The sequence below is a fragment of the Mustela putorius genome, unplaced genomic scaffold (genome assembly GCF_011764305.1).
Source record: "Mustela putorius furo isolate JIRA1106 unplaced genomic scaffold, ASM1176430v1.1 tig00003932_pilon_pilon_pilon:0A:0A, whole genome shotgun sequence".
Lineage (NCBI taxonomy): Eukaryota > Metazoa > Chordata > Mammalia > Carnivora > Mustelidae > Mustela > Mustela putorius.
In genome coordinates this window covers 6,748,655-6,768,449 of record NW_025422077.1, presented here as the reverse complement: position 1 = coordinate 6,768,449, position 19,795 = coordinate 6,748,655, and the positions used below count along the sequence as shown (strand labels likewise).

The 19,795-nt window shown below is 41.3% G+C and overlaps 1 protein-coding gene across 2 annotated transcripts in view; it reads right to left on the bottom strand.

Annotated features, from left to right (window-relative positions):
• Positions 1–695: 695 nt before the first annotated feature.
• Positions 696–19,795, bottom strand: part of TRAPPC11 (trafficking protein particle complex subunit 11) — a 44,859-nt gene continuing 25,759 nt past the window's right edge. For both annotated transcript variants that reach the window (XM_013058976.2, XM_004757699.3), the window contains 10 exons: positions 19,608–19,756; positions 19,299–19,420; positions 18,623–18,742; positions 14,836–14,901; positions 14,569–14,725; positions 10,588–10,699; positions 7,389–7,480; positions 6,255–6,388; positions 4,477–4,644; positions 696–1,730 (listed from right to left, as the gene is read on the bottom strand). In XM_013058976.2, the coding sequence (XP_012914430.1) occupies positions 1,686–1,730; positions 4,477–4,644; positions 6,255–6,388; positions 7,389–7,480; positions 10,588–10,699; positions 14,569–14,725; positions 14,836–14,901; positions 18,623–18,742; positions 19,299–19,420; positions 19,608–19,756 (1,165 nt within the window). In that variant the 3' untranslated portion in view covers positions 696–1,685. The remainder of the gene's footprint in view (positions 1,731–4,476; positions 4,645–6,254; positions 6,389–7,388; positions 7,481–10,587; positions 10,700–14,568; positions 14,726–14,835; positions 14,902–18,622; positions 18,743–19,298; positions 19,421–19,607; positions 19,757–19,795) is intronic.

Sequence of the window (19,795 nt, the reverse complement as noted above, 5' to 3'; positions counted from 1 at the left end):
TCCCATTAGTGGGTCATGAAGTTACACCAGGATGTTTTGTAATGAAACAGAAGAGGATATAAAATATACACATATGCAGAATATGAGTTCTTCCTAATATTTTTTGTTTCAGACATTTTCACACATAGTCCACATGTATGTGCTCATGTATGTACTCAACTACGTAAACACTGACACATTCTGATAACACAGACCCTCAAGTAGATGTAGGCACACCCTTTTCAGCCTTCCCATTAAAAAAAATACTACTAATAACACAGATGTCACTGGTTGAGTACTCCTGTGGGTTGCCAAGCTCTTCTTCTGTACTGTTACCATCCGCCTAAGGCTAGGAGATGGGTGTTACCATCACCTACATCTTACAGGCAAGAACACGGACACACACAGTGTTCTGCACATTGCGAGCAAGTGGCAGAGCTGGGATCTGACCCTGGACAATCTGACTTTGGAGACAAGCTCCTGCAGCCTCTACCCAAAAGGCTGAGAAAGAAGGGAACTCATGTCCTCCTGAGACAGCCCATCCCACTGTCCGAGTCTCCCTGAAGGTTAGCAGAGGCAGTCCTAGAACACAGATCTCTCGATTTCGAATCCCAAGCTCTCCCTAGACCTCATGCAACAGTATTCTTAGGAAAAGCTGCCTCGTGAAGCTGAAATCAAACAAGCTCAAGATAAATGAAAGACACATACAAGCACCCTTGAAAGAGAACACATTTATTTACATCACTATTTCCTTTTACAACTCCTACACATTTAAATAATAAAATTTTCCAGCAAATCCGGTAACCTTTAAATAAAGATATTTTAACAGAAGAAAATTATCATAATATGATTTTTATTTACATGAATTTCCAACAGTTTTAAATAGTTCCTTTTGAAATAGCACAACATCACTGAAAGCTCTCATTTTGAACTTGCATCTTTTCCCAAAACTTTTAGTTTAAGGAATTAAGCTTACAGTCATCTCCTTGTAGCATGGATTCTTAGAGACGAAAACCTGTTAACACACTTATGAACACAAACCTGCTTCATAAATGATCCATGTTTTGGCTGCGAGCTGAACCTCTTTCACATGTTTTGACATGACGCAGAGTTTTTTGTTTGTTTTTGTTTTGGGTTTTTTTTTTTAAGACACTTTACATTGCTTTGATTAAAATCTTTCTGGAAGTTTTCGGGATTAGTCATATAACCACTTAAGAGATGGGATGTATGGATTCTGAGAATTCAATTCCGTGTACAAGGATTGGCTGATCTTGGGTTCAGCCAACTCTGAAAGCGCCACAGGGGGCTTCAAAACATCCCTGGGTAGGGCAGGGGGAACAGACTAGGTGTGCACGTTCCTCTCCACGGCCAGTCCTATCTGGGGGGCTGATATTTCTCTGATAATTCACATGCCAATCACTTTCTTCAAGAACCTACTACTCATAGAATGACTTCCAGCAATAACAATGGTCTGATATCCTTCTGTGTCACACTGAGAGATTTCAAATATTTATTAGTGAAACTATAAGAGAAGATAGATTTTCCTAATATTTTAAGCATGAGTTCCTCTGAAGAGATGGTATAACATCCATTAAAAAATAGAAAAGATTAACTTTTACCATGATCAAAGCTACAGTTCACAATGTAAAACTTCTCTAGCTCCGTCCACCTTCTCCGTAAGAACAGCCGAGGGCCAGTCTTGAACTTCACGCGGCGGCAATGGAGGTATCATCCACGAGCCGGCCCTGTGGCTTTAAGGAGGGGAAACGAGACGGGTTTACAAGGCAGTAACAACCAAGGCTCTAGTAATTGAGAAGATTTCAAAATTCTTGGAACTGTTTCACAAAAACGGAATAAATGTGCACGAGTATCAAAACCACATTTGTTTCTCTCCTTCTTTCTTCCCACCTTCTCGCTTCACTTGAACCTGGGGCGGGCCGGCTGCTCCCCTTGCCTCTGCCACCAGACACTGACACCGCCAGCCGGCCGCGTACCTCCACCGCCTTCTGCCTCGGGCACTAATCCTGTCCACCCGGTGTCCTCACAGCTACTGATCTCGCTCTGGGAACGTGGGAGCGGGAGCCCCGCTGCCTTCCTGCTTCAGGGACAGTTTCAGTTGCTCTCTTGCTTGGGGCCCTCCTGCATCCCAAGCTCGAAGAAGACCACAGACCTGGGCTGACAGACAAGTTCCTTGGGGATCCAAGGTCTCCTAACCTCCTGTTTCTAAGGAAAAGCAATTCACTATGAACTGGAGTATCTAATGATGAACACTACAAGGACAGAAGCAGCAGATAAGAACAAAAATCTAGCTTTCCCTAAGGTCAACGGAAACAAACTTAAAACATCACATCAGAAGAGTAAAGGCGAAGAATGACTAAGAGGTACTGGGACCATACGGAGGGTAAACCTTCTGACAGGTTAGCGATACCTCAGGGAGTCATCAAGGAAATGAAAAAATGACTCTCTTGCAAACACTCTTACTCAGCGGAGGTACGTGAGCAGACTTCTGTGGGAAGAGCACGAGACGGTATTCGGGACCTGAAACAGCCGTGCCACGACATCACCACGGAAAGCCACTGACAAGGCCTGATGCAGAATGGTTCAGGGCAGGGGGCTCTCTGAGGCAGGGAGGGGAGCACTTTGTTGCTGCATGTTTAATGCGTGCATGTGTGTGTGCACATATATGCGTGTGTGTGTATGCACGCGTGTGTGTATATGCACGCGTGTGTGTGTAAGTTAGGCCTCTGATATTCAAGGCAGGAACGGAATGAATTAAAGAAGAGGTGGCTGGTCTTTTGTATTTCACATAACCTTTGGTAGAGGATGTTCAGTTTTAGAAATGGAATAATGGGGGCGCCTGGGTGGCTCAGTCGGTTAAGCAGCTGCTTTCTGCTCAGGTCATGATCTCAGGGTCCTTCGATCCAGCCCGGCATGGGCTCGCTGCTCAGTGCAGAGTCTGCTTTCCCCTCTCCCTCTGCCCCTCTCCCTGCTTGTGCTCTCTCTCAAATAAATAAAATGAAATCTTAAAAAAAAAAAAAAGGAAATGGAATAACAGCTCAATCTGGTTATATCCTTATGAAATAAAGCTTTATGAACAGGGACAGAAGATTCGATCATGAATTAGAAAACTTGGAATCTACTTTTCAAAGGAAGAAAAATATTAATCCAGCCTTGAAGTAGGGCAGCGCAATCCAAGAGAACTTTCTGTGATGATGGGAAAGCTCTGGTCCGTGCTGTCCACCATGGGAGCCACCTGTCACATTGATTTACTGGACACTTCAAGTGCGGCTAGGACAACTAATTAATTTTTAAATTTAATTAAGTTTTAATTAATTTAATTTACATCTCAGTAGGGCCCATCATACTAGAATAGCGCAACTCTAGAGTTCAGTGAGGGTGTGAAGGGATGGACAACTTGCGTCTTTAAGACTGTTCCCTAGGAGGGAAGATAGTAAGCCTCAGTCACTGTCCTTAGCATGACAGGCAGAACAACTGCCTCTCAGATTTCCCCATTGATAGAGCCGCCGGCTCTGAGGATCCCAGCCACCCTTTTTGGCAGCAGTCAAGTTACTAGAAGGTAGTACTTGTATTTAGAAAAAAAAGAGCACGGCAGTTAGAAAAAGGAGGGCCAGTTATGCTTAGACTTATAAATGTTTATTTTTCTGGAATCTTAGGATTTAAGCACTACCCTGTGCTTAAATTTATCAGGTACCCCATTCCAGATTATGTAAAGAAGGGACAGTTCCTTCACACTGGAATGAGACAGACACAAAAGAGACAAGTGTGAGCCAGGGACACGTCATTCCGAAAGCAAGTATGAAGTTAAAAGAGAAGGTGGCACACAGGTCGTCTGCACACAGAGGACGTCTCTACACCCACGAGTGACCGAGTCACTGAGGAACCCGCAGCTACCAGGAAGGGAGCCCTACTTTCCAGTGGTGAGAACGGCCTCGGCGGAAGTGAGCGCAAGCTGGGCGAGCCCCCTGCACAAGCCGGGTCACCCCCTCCCACACCGACTCCCACCATCCTACACATCCCTGTACCTCAGGAACCTGGAAATGGTCCCCGTGTGAAAGAGCAGAACATTCAAGCCACGCAGTGTCCAACATGGGATCCTTTGCAGAGAAGGCCCCAGTCGGTATCGCACAGAGGAGGAACGTTCAAGATCACATTTAGGAAGTCAATCCATTTTGATGGAAAACTAGTTCCCAACTAACTACAGGATAAAACCATCCTTTACTAAGCCAAAGGGAAAACCCGTCTCAGCATCCTGCAAGGGTAAATCGTTATCCACCCAAGGGAATAAAAAACCTCTGGAATTCGATTCTGTGAAACAGCAGCAACTGTACAGAAACGACCAGCGATACTGTCAAACTGACGTCATGGCAACCAAAGCTTTCAGTCTCCAAATGCCATCTGGGGAAGCTTACGAGAAAGAAACACCTGGTCTGCCTGCAAGTTGGGAGGCGTCAAGAGCAGACCACGCCTCGGTCTTACCTTTACAAAAATACTGGTAGGTATAAAACGCCTGAGCAGCTGATTGGTGAAGTGAGGAAACCTCAGCAGGTTGACGTGGAGACACGGCAGCTGCTGGTACCCGGCCATCAGAGGGTAGAAATTATATAACATTTCCTGTTCGGTGCCGGGGAGGATCCGTAATCGAATCTACAGCATAACAAGTTGTAGAGAAAGACAAATACACACGCTTACAGCATCTCCGCACTGTCACCTCTTCCTTGGTCACGAGTGACTGGACATGCAAATCTTGGTCACGAGTGACTGGCCATGCAAATCTTCCTGGGGAAAATATCCTCTCCTGCCTATTCCATTTTCCAGACAGATTCGGAAATACAGGGCTGAATTAGGAGGACAGAAGGACTACACAGGTAACAGATGCATTACAAAAATCGTGCATGATTTCTCGGTTTTGACACCAAGATCTAAACGGCAACTTGTACCAGCTTAAAGAGGGGATCGTGAGATGGATCCACGTTTTGTGTGTCTGAGACCAGGAAGATTTTTTACAGTCACGACATGTTATGAGACAACTGGAAGAAAAGTATCTCTGTATACATTACATCAACATAAGACAAACCAGTGGTTTCTGGTGTTTTCTTTTAGGGGAACTTTGTGGTGAGGTAAATGATGGCGGGGAGAAAGGTGGTTGGTATCATATATTTTTACAAACCAATATGTGAAGATCAGGACACTCTTGAAAAGCTTACTCATTTGCATACGAGTACACACAGTATTGTACATGTGTCAAAGATAATATATGTGTGTACAAATATATAAACGCTAGTGTGTGTTTTTGTTATCAACTTAAGTTCGCTAATGGACTTGTGACATACTTCATGTGTAATGCTATCTTACATTTAACAACAAACACAGCACTCAGAATATGCACAGCACACGGGACTAGTCAGGGTAGACCCTACTGAGTATCAGTACATGTTTGTTCCTCTAATTATGGTCTGGTTGATAAAAAGTATTTACTGACTATGGAGAGAGGTCTGTTAGCCACTTTAAGAGAAGACAGTATTCTCCCTGAAATATGGTTTTGCTTGAAAGTATATGTTCCATTAAAAAATGTGATAAAAAAAAAAAATGTCATGAGCTTTTCCACCTCCGATTCGAATGAGTGAATCAAAATACCTGAATGATTTACTTTTGTATGTAAATATAAAATTTTGTTTAAATGTGCCAAAGGTAAGTAAATTCTGTTTAAGATCAAAATCTCTAAAAAGTTTCACGAATAGTTCAGAAGAGAAACAGGCTTTTTTTTTTCCCCCTAAGTAGGCTCCATGCCCAATGTGTGGCTTGAACTCATGACCCCAAGATCTAGGGTTGCACGCTCTATCCACTGAGCCATCCAGGAACTCCCCCACCCCTGCAAGAGAATCAGGCTTTTAATCTGGGTAGTAAGGCCGCTAGGCCTCCAATTAAAAGACACAAACACACACATACACACACACAGTAGTAATAAAAGGGAAATCTAAAATTTTCAGGAATGCTGCTATTATCTAAGGACTTGTAAATTCTTGTTTTATAAAAACAACTTACATGTATGAGCTCAATGTGCAAAGGGTTACCCACTTAATCCACCTCTATACGGGTTGTACTTAATCTTTAAAAGGGAATAAAAATTTCCTATCTAAATAACAGAGACCACAATCAGCCTGATCAGTTCATTTGTAAAAGCTACATGTACAGCTGTCCATTTCCTGGCCACCCTTCCGTATCTACATAAGCAACCCAGTGAGATAGGGCTGTACCTGTTTAAGACCTGAGAACATGAAGGCATCACTGGGCTCCACAGAAATCTCCACATCTTGAACTAAGTTAGTCTTATTCTGTAGGTGATATTTGACAGGTAAGGATTCTCTGACACGCCCAAATGATGGCAGATCTGCAGAGAAAGAGGATACATTTCTTTTTGTTAAAAAAAAAAAGTTCACCGTTTAGGAGTGCTTTTTGTAAAGGAGTTTCATTCTGTAGACATGGGGTTATTTAAATTAGTGATAACACTGCACTCTTGCTAAATAAGAAAATTCTTTGATTGGATAACAGCCCATGGGACTATGATAAAACGGGCCCAAAAGAATCAAGTCTCCTTCTAAAGCTGAATGACCTAGAAAGGGTCATGGCTATCAGGAGGTGAATTATATTTTGCGAATAATTTTTCAAGTCTATAAAACAATCCCCTAAATATCCATCACGGTTCAAGAAGGAATGACAGGCATCACGTGCCTCTTGATGGGAGCAAACACCATTAGCTATGAAGTATTCTTGCTGAAAACCTGAACCCGAATCTGACTGAGACTACAGATCTCACCACCAGCTCTCAGGGACTCTTACAAATGATTCAATGCAATCAGCGAAGTCCAGGCTGTGGGGAGCTCTACAGGAGACAGGCTGCACTTCTTTAACAAATGAACAGCAGGGAAGGGGGGCGGGCGGTGGTGGAGGAGGTGAGGGGGCTGGAGAGGGGGGTCTTCCCGCCCACAGATTTCAAAAGTACAAGACATCCATCAGCTGCAATGCAAGGCTTTAAGACAATCTAAAGAAGCTTCCAAGTCAACCAGGGAAATCTGTGACACTGGAATTTGGTAATATTAAGAAATTATTTTTAAAGTGATAATAACAGAATTGTGATTATGTTTAGAAAAATAGCCATTAATATTAAAGAGGCAGACAAGTATTTATAGATCAAATAATAGCTGGGATTTGCTTTAAAATGACAGGAGTCCGAGGCGTATGTAGAGGTACAGATGAAACAGGACTGAACACAATCTACTTTCATAAACGCTGGGCATTTTTCATAATAAAAAATTGTTTTTTAAACCCCAGAAGCTAAAAGAGATACTCTTCCTGGATTCTTTTTCTCAAGTACCATTTGACGCCGTTACCTGCGTTCACGTGGAGAGGAATGTTTTCTACGATCACGTGTGGCAGAGTGATGACAGTACTGATCACAGGGACATCTCCCATGGCTGTCGTCCTGCGGCAGAAAGGGGCAGCTTTCAAATCCACGTCCCACGTGAAAAGTTAAATCAAATACCGGAGACATGTATATGCACCAACTTGTTTCAAAGGAAACAGAAATTATTTCTACATTTTCTAGAACTTCATTAATGGAAGTAGTTTTAAGAGAAGCTTTTAGAATCCTGCGTGGGCTCTGGATGTTTCCAACTGACAAATGCTGTAACCCATGGCTGCTGTTTGACGCCAGGGCCAGAGTAAAGCAAGCACACCAGGAGGAACATCATTTTAGGTGGTGGTCAGGAGCTCCCGCTGTAGGTGGCAGCACGGTGACCCACACTGTGACAGACCTTCTCACCCTGCGGCTGGCTCACAGCTGAGCACAGACCACCTCAAGCCCGCTGTTACGACGACTCTAGAAGTACATAGGAGAAACCGAGAAACTAGAAATATTTTCTGATCCATACACAAAATGACATTCCAGCATTACCGAGAAAAAGTGAGTACCATCAGGAAACGGACAAGTATTTTCCCCCCTATTCCACTTAGAATGGGAACCACAGGGCTGGCTGGCCGCTAGCTGACCAAGGAGAGCCCTTAGGGAGAGACTGTGTCTAGAGGCGGAAGAACTGATGCTCTGTGCAGATACAGCAGAAGCAACAGGAAAAACCATCTAACCCCTCATCAATGAGAAATAGATCTTTATGGGACTACAGGAACATGACGGGTAACTAAGCAGTGCCTTCAAAACCCTATTTTAATTCCTAGAAACATAAACTGAACTAAACTTCAACATGGTAAATTCAGAAGTGGGGAAAAGAAAGTTGTTAGTTTTTCAAAAATAAATTGTTATTTTTACTTTCTGATTTTTAATGTATCTTATCCACTGTTTTAAAATTTATATAAGGGGTGCCTGGGTGGCTCAGTGGGTTAAAGCCTCTGCCTTCGGCTCAGGTCATGATCCCAGGGTCCTGGGATTGAGCCCTGCATCGGGCTCTCTGCTCAGCGGGGAGCCTGCTTCCTCCTCTCCCTCTGCCTGCCTCTCTGGCTAGTTGTGATCTCTCTCTGTCAAGTAAATAAATAAAATCTTTGAAATATGATGTCTCTACATCCCAGGCTAAGAAAACAGAACAATACAGCTGAATCTTCCCACCTACCCCTTCCTGCTTGCACTCCCCAGAAGTTACTACCCTGAATTTGGTGTCTATCAACTGCTATGTGTTTCTTGACACTTTTCCAAATTACGTATGTAGCCCTAAGAAGTATAGTGTTTTTACCTGTTTTCTGATATTATACACACGCAATCTGTTCATATTCTGAACATCTGCAGTTGCTCTGTTCACTTACTAAGTTACCAGGGATACCTCTGGATAATTCTCTTTCACTGATACTGTAAGACTATGCCATAATTTACCTATCTTCCTATCTAGTGTCCAGCTTTTGACTATGATAATCAGAGATGCTATGAACATTCTTACATAAATTCTTTGTGTGCAGGTTTAAGATTTTTTTCTGTGACTATAGACTGTAGATAGACAGACAGACTATATACAGACATGTTCAGTTTCTCCTGGTACTGCTGAATGGACTTCCAAAGTAATTGTTCTATTTTATACTCCCATCTCTTTTGACAAACCATGCATTGTTAAACCTTTTTATTCTTCCAAGTTAGTGAGAGCACATCTGAATCTCAGATTCCTAGTGAAGTTAAGCTTCTTCCCTTACGTTTCCTAGCCACTGGCTGCTTCTGTTTCCCTTACACCGCATACTTGAGATTTTGCTCAACTTCCTACTAGGAGACTTGTTTTTCTAGCATTTGTAGAAGTTCTTGATGTGAATTCTAATACTTTGTCAGTTTTACGTGTTGCAAACAGCTTTTCCCCATCTGTACTTTGTCTTTTCACAAATGAACTAAGAAACTTAACTGTAACAAATCAAATTCATCCATTTTAGTGGCTTATGCTGGTATGTCTTATTTAAAGGAACTCTGCCCTATTTCAAAGTCATAAAACAATTCTCCTATTTTCTACTAAAATCAATAAAGTTTTGCTTTTCAAAATTCAAACTTTAGTATACATGGAATTGATTTTTATATACAGTGTATAGTAGAGACCAATTTTTTTCTCAAACGGACACCCAATTGTTCACCATTGTAAAAACAGTTCATCCTTTTCCCACTGATCTGGAGTGCTCCCTAAAATATAATTTCCATATGTGTGGATCTATTTCTAGACTCGCTCTTCTATTCCACTGGCTGATTTACATATCCAAGGCAATACCACAGCAATGGCTACTGTAGAGATTTACAGGAAGTCTGCAAATTGAGAAGAGCAACTACCGTTGCCTCGTTTTCCTTCTGAAGTATCTTATTTCTGAGTTTTTGCTTTTCCAGAGAAACTGTATAATCAAGAGTGTCAGGTTCTACAAAAATAAACTCAAATAAGCTATTGGGATTTTGAAGGAAACTGCACTGATTCTATAAAACAAACAATATTAGACCTATCCAAATCCTACCCAAGACCACTCTGTATATGCCATTTAAGAACTCCTTTAATGTTTTAAAGTTTTATAATTTTCCCAATAATGGTAACACGTGTTTTCCACTTGATATATTCTTTCTTACCTTATAATTATTGTCATCCTCTAAATGATACCTATTTTAAAAGTATAATGCTGAAGGTTTATTACTGATATAGAAAGCCAACTGGATTTTGTATATTGAATGTTATATCTAGAAACCTTGGTGGATATATCATACATGTATGTGAGATATATATATCACATATATACGTATGATATATATGTCTTATAATCCGAATAATTTGTGGATTTGCCTGGGTTTTCTATGTAAACAATACTACTGACTGCGAATAAGAGAAGTTTCTCCTAATGTTCTTAATGGTCCTGTTATAAAAACTCATTTGTCTAAAATTTCATCAGTATGTAGATCACAAATTGTGACAAAAACAAATGGACATTTGAATCTTTCTGTTTTTGACAAATAGTGATAGCACATGACTTCTAGTCTGTGCTGACTGAAGCTTTCGAATATTAAATGACAATGGCAAATAATAAAAGTATGAGACTAGCACAGACAAGGAAAAAGACAGGGCTGATATAATTTACCTCTTCCAGGAGATAATATAATGCCCAGTTGCTACTCCACCTTCAACATTTCCAACAGATGGGCACCGAAGACAAAAGCATTCACTAGCACTCTCTCCAGTCTGTAAAACAACTACAAGAAACAGTCTTTATAATCCTTATGCAATGATCCTCTATGAAAGGCGAGTTTTACTTCTGATGACAGAACGAAAAAAGAATACTTTTATCAGCTATACATTGTTTATAGACTTAAAAACTAAGGCTCAGAGATGTTAAATGACTTTTTCAAGGTCACAAAGTCCCTGTCCAGGGTTTTTTTTCTAATATATCAATATTCCGTTACATACAAACAGGCAAAGCAGCTGCAGGTGTGTGACAAGTTCCCATGGGAACTAAGGAAAGGGAAAGTCTGGAGTCAGGATAATACCATTTGGTGATTACCTACTCTGGCTTTCTCTGACCAACGCACATTACTGACACCATCAAACGGAAACACATTACATGGTGCCTCATTATTGCCTAATTCGGTTATTTACCTCGTACGCAAGGATGCTGTCCTCTCGCCAAGTTTAGCCCAAACTCTTGATGACAAGACAAACACTCACCTGAACCAAGGCCTCCCCGCCCCTCAGCCCTTCGCAGGCTGCGTGGTGGTAGGGGTTGGGTTGGGGGGGGTGGGGTGAGGGGGGTGGGACTCCTTGAATGCAAGCCAGCAACAGGGCCCATTGAGGGCCAAGGTTAGCATATCTGAGACTGAAAGTTTCAAACAATGAGAACAGTCTCGACTAATCGTTTCTATGGTTCTCCAACGAAGAAGGTTGTGATACGTTGTGGGTAAAAACTGGAAGTCGAAGGGAAAAAAGCTGGGCCAGTCTCTATTCTAATTAACTACTACTAATTAATATAATTTTTAAGGTCTAGGAAATGACACTATAGCCTGGTAAATAAAACACACATTAATTCAAACCTCTTAAGATACCTGCTTTTTAGAACCAGGGACATTCATTTCTCTCCCGCCTGCCCCACCTTGCCCCACCAAGTCCTCCCTAACTCTTGGAAGTTAACCAAAATGATACTATCTTTATTAACAATTAACATTAGGGTCAACTTTATGATCTAGGAAAGGCTGTTATTTTTAACGTGTCGCACACAAATTTTGCAATGCATGCGTTCTGGTGCTCCTAGAGGTGGTGGAAAGAGTAATGCCATGCCGCCCCCTTCCCCAAGCACATCCACATCCTAATTCCCCAGAATGTGACCTCACTGGCAGAAAGGACTCTATGGATGTGATTAACATCAAGATTGGAAAATACGAAGATCATACTGGATAATCCAGTTGGGCCCAATGTAATCACAAGGGTAATGAGGGAAAAAGGGAGGCAAGAGGGAGTCTGAGAAAAAGATGTGACAGTGGAAGCCGAGGCCAGAAAAAACATCTCGTAAGACGCTACGCTGCTGGTTTTGAAGGCGGAGGAGGGAGCCAGGAGCCAAGGACACCCCCTGGCCTCTAAAAGCTGAAAAGGGCAAAGGAAAGGATTTTCCTAAAGCCCAGAAGGCATGCAGCCCTACCCACACCCTGATTTTAGGACCTTTGACCTCTAGAACTTTCAGGTCATAAATCTGTGTTGTTTTAAGCCACTAACTTGGTGGTAATTTGTTACAGCAGCAATAGAAAACTAGTAATGGGAAATTCAAGGTGGACATTATTCATTAATTTAATAAACATTTATTAACCAGGGGTGCCTGGGTGGCTCAGTGGGTTAAGCCGCTGCCTTCGGCTCAGGTCATGATCTCAAGGTCCTGAAATTGTGTCCCGCATCGGGCTCTCTGCTCAACGGGAAGACTGCTTCCCTCTCTCTCTTTGCCTGCCTCTCTGTCTACTTGTGATCTCTCTCAGATAAATAAATAAAAATCTTTAAAAAAAAATTTATTAACCAACTCCTATGAGGCTGGCAATACAAAGAGGATAACATCACGTAAAGAAGGAAGGCGACCTAGTCTTGCCTGGGGAGATCTAGAGAGTCCAAGCTTACGTGAGTCCCGAAGAGCACACCAGAGTCTAACAGATTGAAAGAAAAAGGAGAGGGTTCGAGGCAAAGGTACTAACATGTGCAAAACCAGATGGAGGCGATGGCTGCTGACGGTAAGAAGTTTGGCTTGGCTGAAGTCCGGGAAAGAGGGAGGGGAAGTAGAGAGGCTGCTGCAGAAGAAGCCGGGAAGGAAGCTGCGCAGGGAAAGGTCTAGAATGTCATGAAGTTTTTTAAGTGAGAGTAACCAGTTCTGAACAGTTTCCTGAGAAATCAAATTCTGGCAACAGTATGAACGGCTGACGAGGGGAGGGAATGGCACAGAGGAAACCAGTGAAGCAGGTACTTCTGAAGGCCAGGGGAGAGATGGTGACCATCTCTGGATTCAAGACACGGGAAGAAGGCAGAACGTGGTGCCGGGCTGGACGTGCACGCACATAGGGCATCTGTCCTGTCCCCGTGGTTCTGAGCTGGAACCAAGTGCACACTGGTTCCTCTAGTGGGACTGCGGCATGCAGGCAGCCTAAGGCTGTGCGGAGGGGAAAACTTGTAGAAAAAGTAAATGGAGCCAAAGCTGGGATCCTGGAAATGACCAACATTGAAGGGGTAAGATAAGAAAAGGAGTCAGCAAAGAATGGACAGATAATGAGCTTGCGTTGAGCTGTTAGGAGACAAGCACTGGGCTGGGATTTCCATATAGATTAGCTCAGGCACACACCACACACCATCTGCTTTAACCTGAGACGTGATCGAACACAATAGTCCAGTGTAACACAAGGGCAAGCAGTAGGACTGAACTGATCTAGTTCAGCAGGACTCTAGATCTCATCACTATTCCACGCAGGCACAGGGAACAGAAAAGGAAGAAGAGCACAGAGAAACAAGTAGAACCAGGGACAATGACTTTCAAATCCACAGGAAAAAACCAGGTTTCCAAAGACAGAAAAACAAAAATTATGAAGGCATTCTGAAAACAAAAATGGGGTTTTTATTATTATTATTTCACAGAATATAGGACCTATTTACAGGTCTTTAAACAGAGAGATTTAGGAACATGTTTGACTTTTCCTTTCTATTTTACCCACCCTCATTTATGACGACTTCCCTAAAATGCACAGGAGTGACTATGAAGACTGCTTGCTCTTGTAGTGTCTTCAGAAGCCAGCATGCTGCCATACGGTGAACTTGATATATACCCATCGATTATTTATTGAGAGATATTGAAACTTATTTTCAGGCTAGATGCAAAAAATACACGGGAATTCTAAAACTACTCATCTAGTTTTAACCTGTATTTGCAAATCAACATAGGGCTTAGTAACACTGAGGTCCAGGAGTAGACAGATAAACAAAGAGAGCAAATAAATGACTCACTTACATTTGGTTTTAAGAATATATCAAGATTTTTTGCATATAATATTTACCCTTACAATATAGCTGAGCACAATTTTGCTTGGGTTAACCTTCAAACTCGTTTTTTTCCTAACAGCTCAAGAAGCATACAAATCCAAAGTATGAGGCACCAGACAAGTGATATATTGGGTTTAAATCTCTTCTCTCTACTGTTGTGGTTGATTTAGAAAACTCACTACTTTTTCATATTCTTCCCAAGTTTCCTTCATAAATATCTTTTACCATTTCAAGTTATACATAACAGTAAACCATTATAAATAAGAAAAAACAATCTATAAAAAAATCCAAATAATGAACAGATATTTTATTTTCAAGTACATTTTTCAAATACTAACTTCCTTATCAGAGCAAAAATCTTTATCTTTCAAAAGAAGGTATACTCAAGCAAAATTGTAAATGGTACTAATTTCACCTTAATTCTAAACTTATTTGCTTTTATATCCATCTCAATTATCCTCCCTTAGCAAAAAGCTAACTCTTACACTGGTAATACACACACACACACACACACACACACACACACACCTGTCTTCTAATTAAGTGTGATGATCCACATTCTCACCTTTGTCCACTTGGGACTCTAGCTGATCCACTGCGGTCATGGAAGGAGCAAGCTGGAGCTCACTGGAGACGATGGTGAGGGCCCAAGGTGAGGCACTTAAAAGGTCGGTCATCAACAGAAAGGGGATGTCCGCATAGACCCTTTCCAGGTGCTCAAACTATCACAAATGAAGACAAAAGGTCTGTCTGGAACTACAGTAATCCATTTTACTTTTTCTGCTAATTTCTATAACTGAAATGATTTCCAAAATGCTTCACAGGGACATACCTTTGTAGAGACAAATTTAACCGCAACATCGAATGGAAAGACAGTTTCTATAGTTACGGTTTCATCCTGCAAGAAAATTTAAAGGGCACATTCAATGGCTTTTCTAAAGTTAAAAACAGTTTTAAAATTAGAAGGTGTACAAAACACAGTCTGTAACTGATCAATAAATAATCCCAACTTATATCTTAAGGAGCTAGGATCTTTCCCTCAGATGATATTTGTAAAAACCTATGTAGAGAGACCAGACCACTGGCAGTATCATAGCCAATGAGGTTTATCTGAGGCACAATTATTGCTTCTAATTATCTTACAGTTTTATACAGTTCACACTGCAAAGTGCTTTCTAACACATTATCAGGATCTAATAAAAGTGAGCAGGACAGGCATTGTCACCATTTTATAGAAGAGGAACCAGAGGTTAAAGGAAGATTAAATGATTGGCCCCAGCCCACAAAGCTAGTGCCAAGCCTAGAATCTGAGTCTTATTTTTGTCGAAGTTCTTTACCTTGACTCAGCACAATAGGACTAATAATAATGATAGTAACAGTAACAAAATATGACAGTGTTATAATCACTATAAAGCGTCACAAAATGTTCGTAATAACTCAAGGAAGCAGATGTCTTTATACTTGCCATTTTAAAAAAGATTTAAGATCTTATTTATTTATTTGAAAGAGAGAGAGGAAAAGAGAGAGCGCACGTGCATGCAGGGCACGTCCGCGCGCACACACACACACACACACGAGCCGTGGGGGTAGCGGAAGCAGCAGAGGGAGAAGGAGAAGCAGACTCCCTGTAGAGCAGGGAGCTCTACAAAGGGCTCAATCTTAGGACCCTGAGATCATGACCTTGAGCCAAAAGTAGATGCTTAACTGACTGAGCCACCCAGATGCCCCTATACTTGTCATTTTAAGATGAAGTGGTCACACGTAACTAGTAAGTGACAAAGGTAGAACCGGACCCAGATTTGGCCTTGAAGCCTGTACTCTTAAGCAATGTGCTACATCGCCCTGAAGCTATTCACTGAACGATGGGGTTACTATGGCTTTGGAACCAAACCACCCATCCCATTGGTGAGAACCCTTTAAAAATAGTCATGTTGACTAAAAATGGAGGCTGTAAAAATGCCAGGTAGATATAGGTTTTAATCCTGGAGGACACAGATTTATTCACCGTGTGGACTTTGGGTACAGTGAGGTGACCCTGGAGAGGAGACACAGTCTCTGAGTCTGTTTCACAATCCCCGAAGGGCTGCTGACAATGAAGAGAGACAGCGCATATGCAGCACTAGTGGAACGCCTAAACCACGTTTATTATTATTACTGCTTCAACTATTTCCTCATAATACCATCAAGCTGACTCTTTAAGAAGGTGTAGTAAGTAGGATATTAGTGGTTGAAAACGCATGAGGGGTTCCATGATCTAAAGCCCAGGGCCTCAGTGTTCCCCCACCGTGTATCTAAGCGGAAATGAAGAATCAACTCAGTGTGTAGCTTCGATGTGGACTACTTTAAATTTCCACATGGCTTACAAAGCAGATTCACGTGCAGGTAAAAATGAGATTTAAGCCAGTGAAGGGACAGGAATTTACCTCTAGATTTCCAAAAGTGTCTTACAAATAACACTAGGCCCTATGAAACAGATATTCCATGACAGAAGTGCTTCTTAGTAAAATAATTCTGAAAGATAATCACCACAGCCTTTTGAGCATTCTCAAATTCAATGCTGTGCTAAGCCCTGAAGTCAAAGTATCTGTTTAACACCTTTTAACCAAACATATTTGACCAATTCACTCTTTTGTGTAACATCTATTTCTGTCCCTCAGAATTAGTGTCCCTTAGAAGCTTATCTTGGAAATACACCGTCTGATAGAAAAATAAACAGCTTCTCTAGAAAACCTAAAAGACAACCTACTGAACAGGGGAAAATGTCTTCAAATGACCTACCCAATAAAGGGTTAGTATCCAAAATACATAGAGTACTTATACAACCCAACACCAAAAAAATCAGATAATCCAATCAAACAATGGGCAGATACCTTTTTTTTGTGGAAAATAGTACAGAGGTTCCTCAAAAAATTAAAAATTGTATAACCTTTGTACCTAAAGATTACGAAAACATAAATTAAAAAGGATATACGCATCCCGTGTTTACTGCAGCATTATTTACGACAGCCAAATTGGGGAAGCAAACCAAATGTCCATCAGTAGATGAATGGATAAGAAAAATGGGGGATATACACACACACCCCCTACACCCACGCGGCAGAATACTATTCAGCCATAAAAAAGAATGAAATCTTACCATTTGCAGTAACATGAATGGAACTACAAAGTGTGATGTTAAGTGAAAGTCAGTCAAAAAAAGACAAATACCATATGATTTCACTCATGTGTGGCCTTTAAGAAACAAACCAAATGAAGAAAAAAAGAGACAAACCAAAAGACTCAAAACTATAGAGAACATACTGAAGGTTACCAGAGTGGAGGACTGTGGGGGGGGGGTGGGGATGAGGGAAATAGGGCAAGGGGATTAAAAACAAGCGAATGTCCATCAGTAACATCGAGTCTTGAGAAGAGAGCACTGTACACCACTACAGCTTGACTCCAGGTTACTACATGGCAGACAATTATTTTAAAAAGATATATTCCAAGTCTTCTAGAAGCTTCATTAGCCAAAGCAGAAATGACACCCAAGGCTTAGGACTCTAAAGCTGCACAAAACTTTACTGTTCTTGTTTCGGAGATGAGGGCATGGAGGCCAGAGGTGCACACGGCCAGCCTGAGGGTCAGGTCAGGAGGCCAGAGGGGCACACGGCCAGCCCGAGCGCCAGGTCAGGAGGCCCGGCGGAGACTGGCGCTCTCACCTCCTACTTTGCCATCCAGGAGTCCCTCCATGGCACCAGGCTAGGGGACACCTTTCATATATTCAGTGCCTTTGCTCCTTCCCCTTCGGAAATACTCCTAACTCTATCAGGATGGGGTTGCGTCCCCTGACTCACGAAACAGCCAACGGCCCAGACTCTGTGCTGTAACCTTCCTACAAAGGCCCAAACTGACTGGCCTTCTCGTCTGCTGGCCAAAGGCCCGGTTCCTGAGAACAGGCCAAAACAACACAGGTAAGACTAACAAGACAGTAAGTACCGTGACTTTCCATCAGTAAAAGAAAATACAAGTAATTACAGACAATACAGTTAAATCTAAATAAAAACATGGCTCCTCCAAATCGCAATAAATAGGAAAGAGACCAAGGGAAAATACACGGAGGTGACAGCAGTCGCCCCCAAGTGGCTGACTATGACTATGGCAGCTTTCTTATCTTGGCAGAAACAATTTCCACGGTCTTTTTTTTTTTTTTTTCCTTTTTTTTTTTTCCATGGTCTTTTTAAGAGAAAAAATATTTCATGATGGGAGACCTCCCATCCTCCAAAATCTTCAGCGTATAACCAACTTACAGATGTTGTCTAATGTGTGATTCTATAGGGAAACACATAGATTTAGAGTCTCAAAACTTATTTGCAAAAGATCCCCCACTTTTTTGACTTCCGAAAAGCCATGGAAGCCAATATTCTAAAGTTTGAGCCATAGGATGTCATTTATAATAAATATAAATGACAAAGAAAAAAATCCCAAGAGACATTTAATTTAATTTGTAATTACTTTTTAAAAAATTTTGTAATAGAAAATAAGTACCTAAGCTGCTTATCCTTTTACAGGTAAACTAAAAAATACAAAATAGGGAATGCTCCACATGGGATACTTCCTGAAGTAGTTACAAGAATTTATACCTTGTGACACTTGCAGACAATTTCTTTGTCTTCAATAGTTGTATTGATCAGGTAAGAAACATACACGAGAAACATTCTTGAACCTACTGTTCCACAGCGAACGTATATCATTTTTTCCAGCTGTAACAAAATAAAAGTACTTTCATTTACTAATTCAGAGATTTCTTCCTGCCACATATTCTAGGATAATGTGCCCCCACCTTTTAAGAGTTTACTGCACCAGCTGACTAAATTCTTGAACAGTTTTTACAGGCTGTTCCTGACTCAGTGTGAGAGCGGGATCATTACTATTGTACCTTCTCTTATCCGCATTCTCAACTTCTCAACAATTGTTGTGTTTACTTTGGAAACAAAAGCCTGAGAAGTTATTTCACTAAGTTACACATTTAATGCTATTTAGTTATTTTATCAGGGCAACTAGTCCTCCATATTTTAGGGTCATTTGTTCTAAAATCACTTGTAAAAAATAAAAAATTAAAATCACTTGTATAAAAACTGCTTACAACACTTTAAACATTTAAATATGTAAAGTGTGTGTAAAATGTGCATTAGTTAAATCCCATTTTTAGTCTCAGGATACGCTGTTAAAATGTTCTAGATCTATCTAAGACTCCCTACGTATTTAAAACTACAATCTAGTTGATCTCTTTTCCCATCGTAGTTGACCAAGGCTCACCTGTTCCCCCGGATTTAAGTCTCCCACGGGAATGTCAGTGAGTAAAGCCGGGTAGGACTCATCACATAGTTCTGTTCCATGAAGAGACACGTGCGTTTTCTGAGTTAAGTTGGCATCCTGTCCTAAAAGTGTTAATATTGGTGTTTTAAAACACGGAGAATTCAAACATTATCCTACCAATTCATACTGCACAGATCATGTCATAACTACTTCATAACCACATCTGAAATAAACTTCCTGCAGTTGTCACCACGGACATTTATTTTCTGTTGAAGGAAAACTGGCCAATTTTTAAGGAGGCCCGCTTACCGGGTTTTAAACCAGCAGTGAGCTTCACGTCTCTGATCTGGGTCTTCTCGTGGGACTCAACAGTCACAACCAAACAATACATTTCATTAGTCAGGGCAGGAGGGTCATGTCGCAGACACACGGAAATGTTGGGAACTCTGGAGATGATCCTTTGTGGGGGAAAAAAAAAAAAAACACCTGAGCTGAGG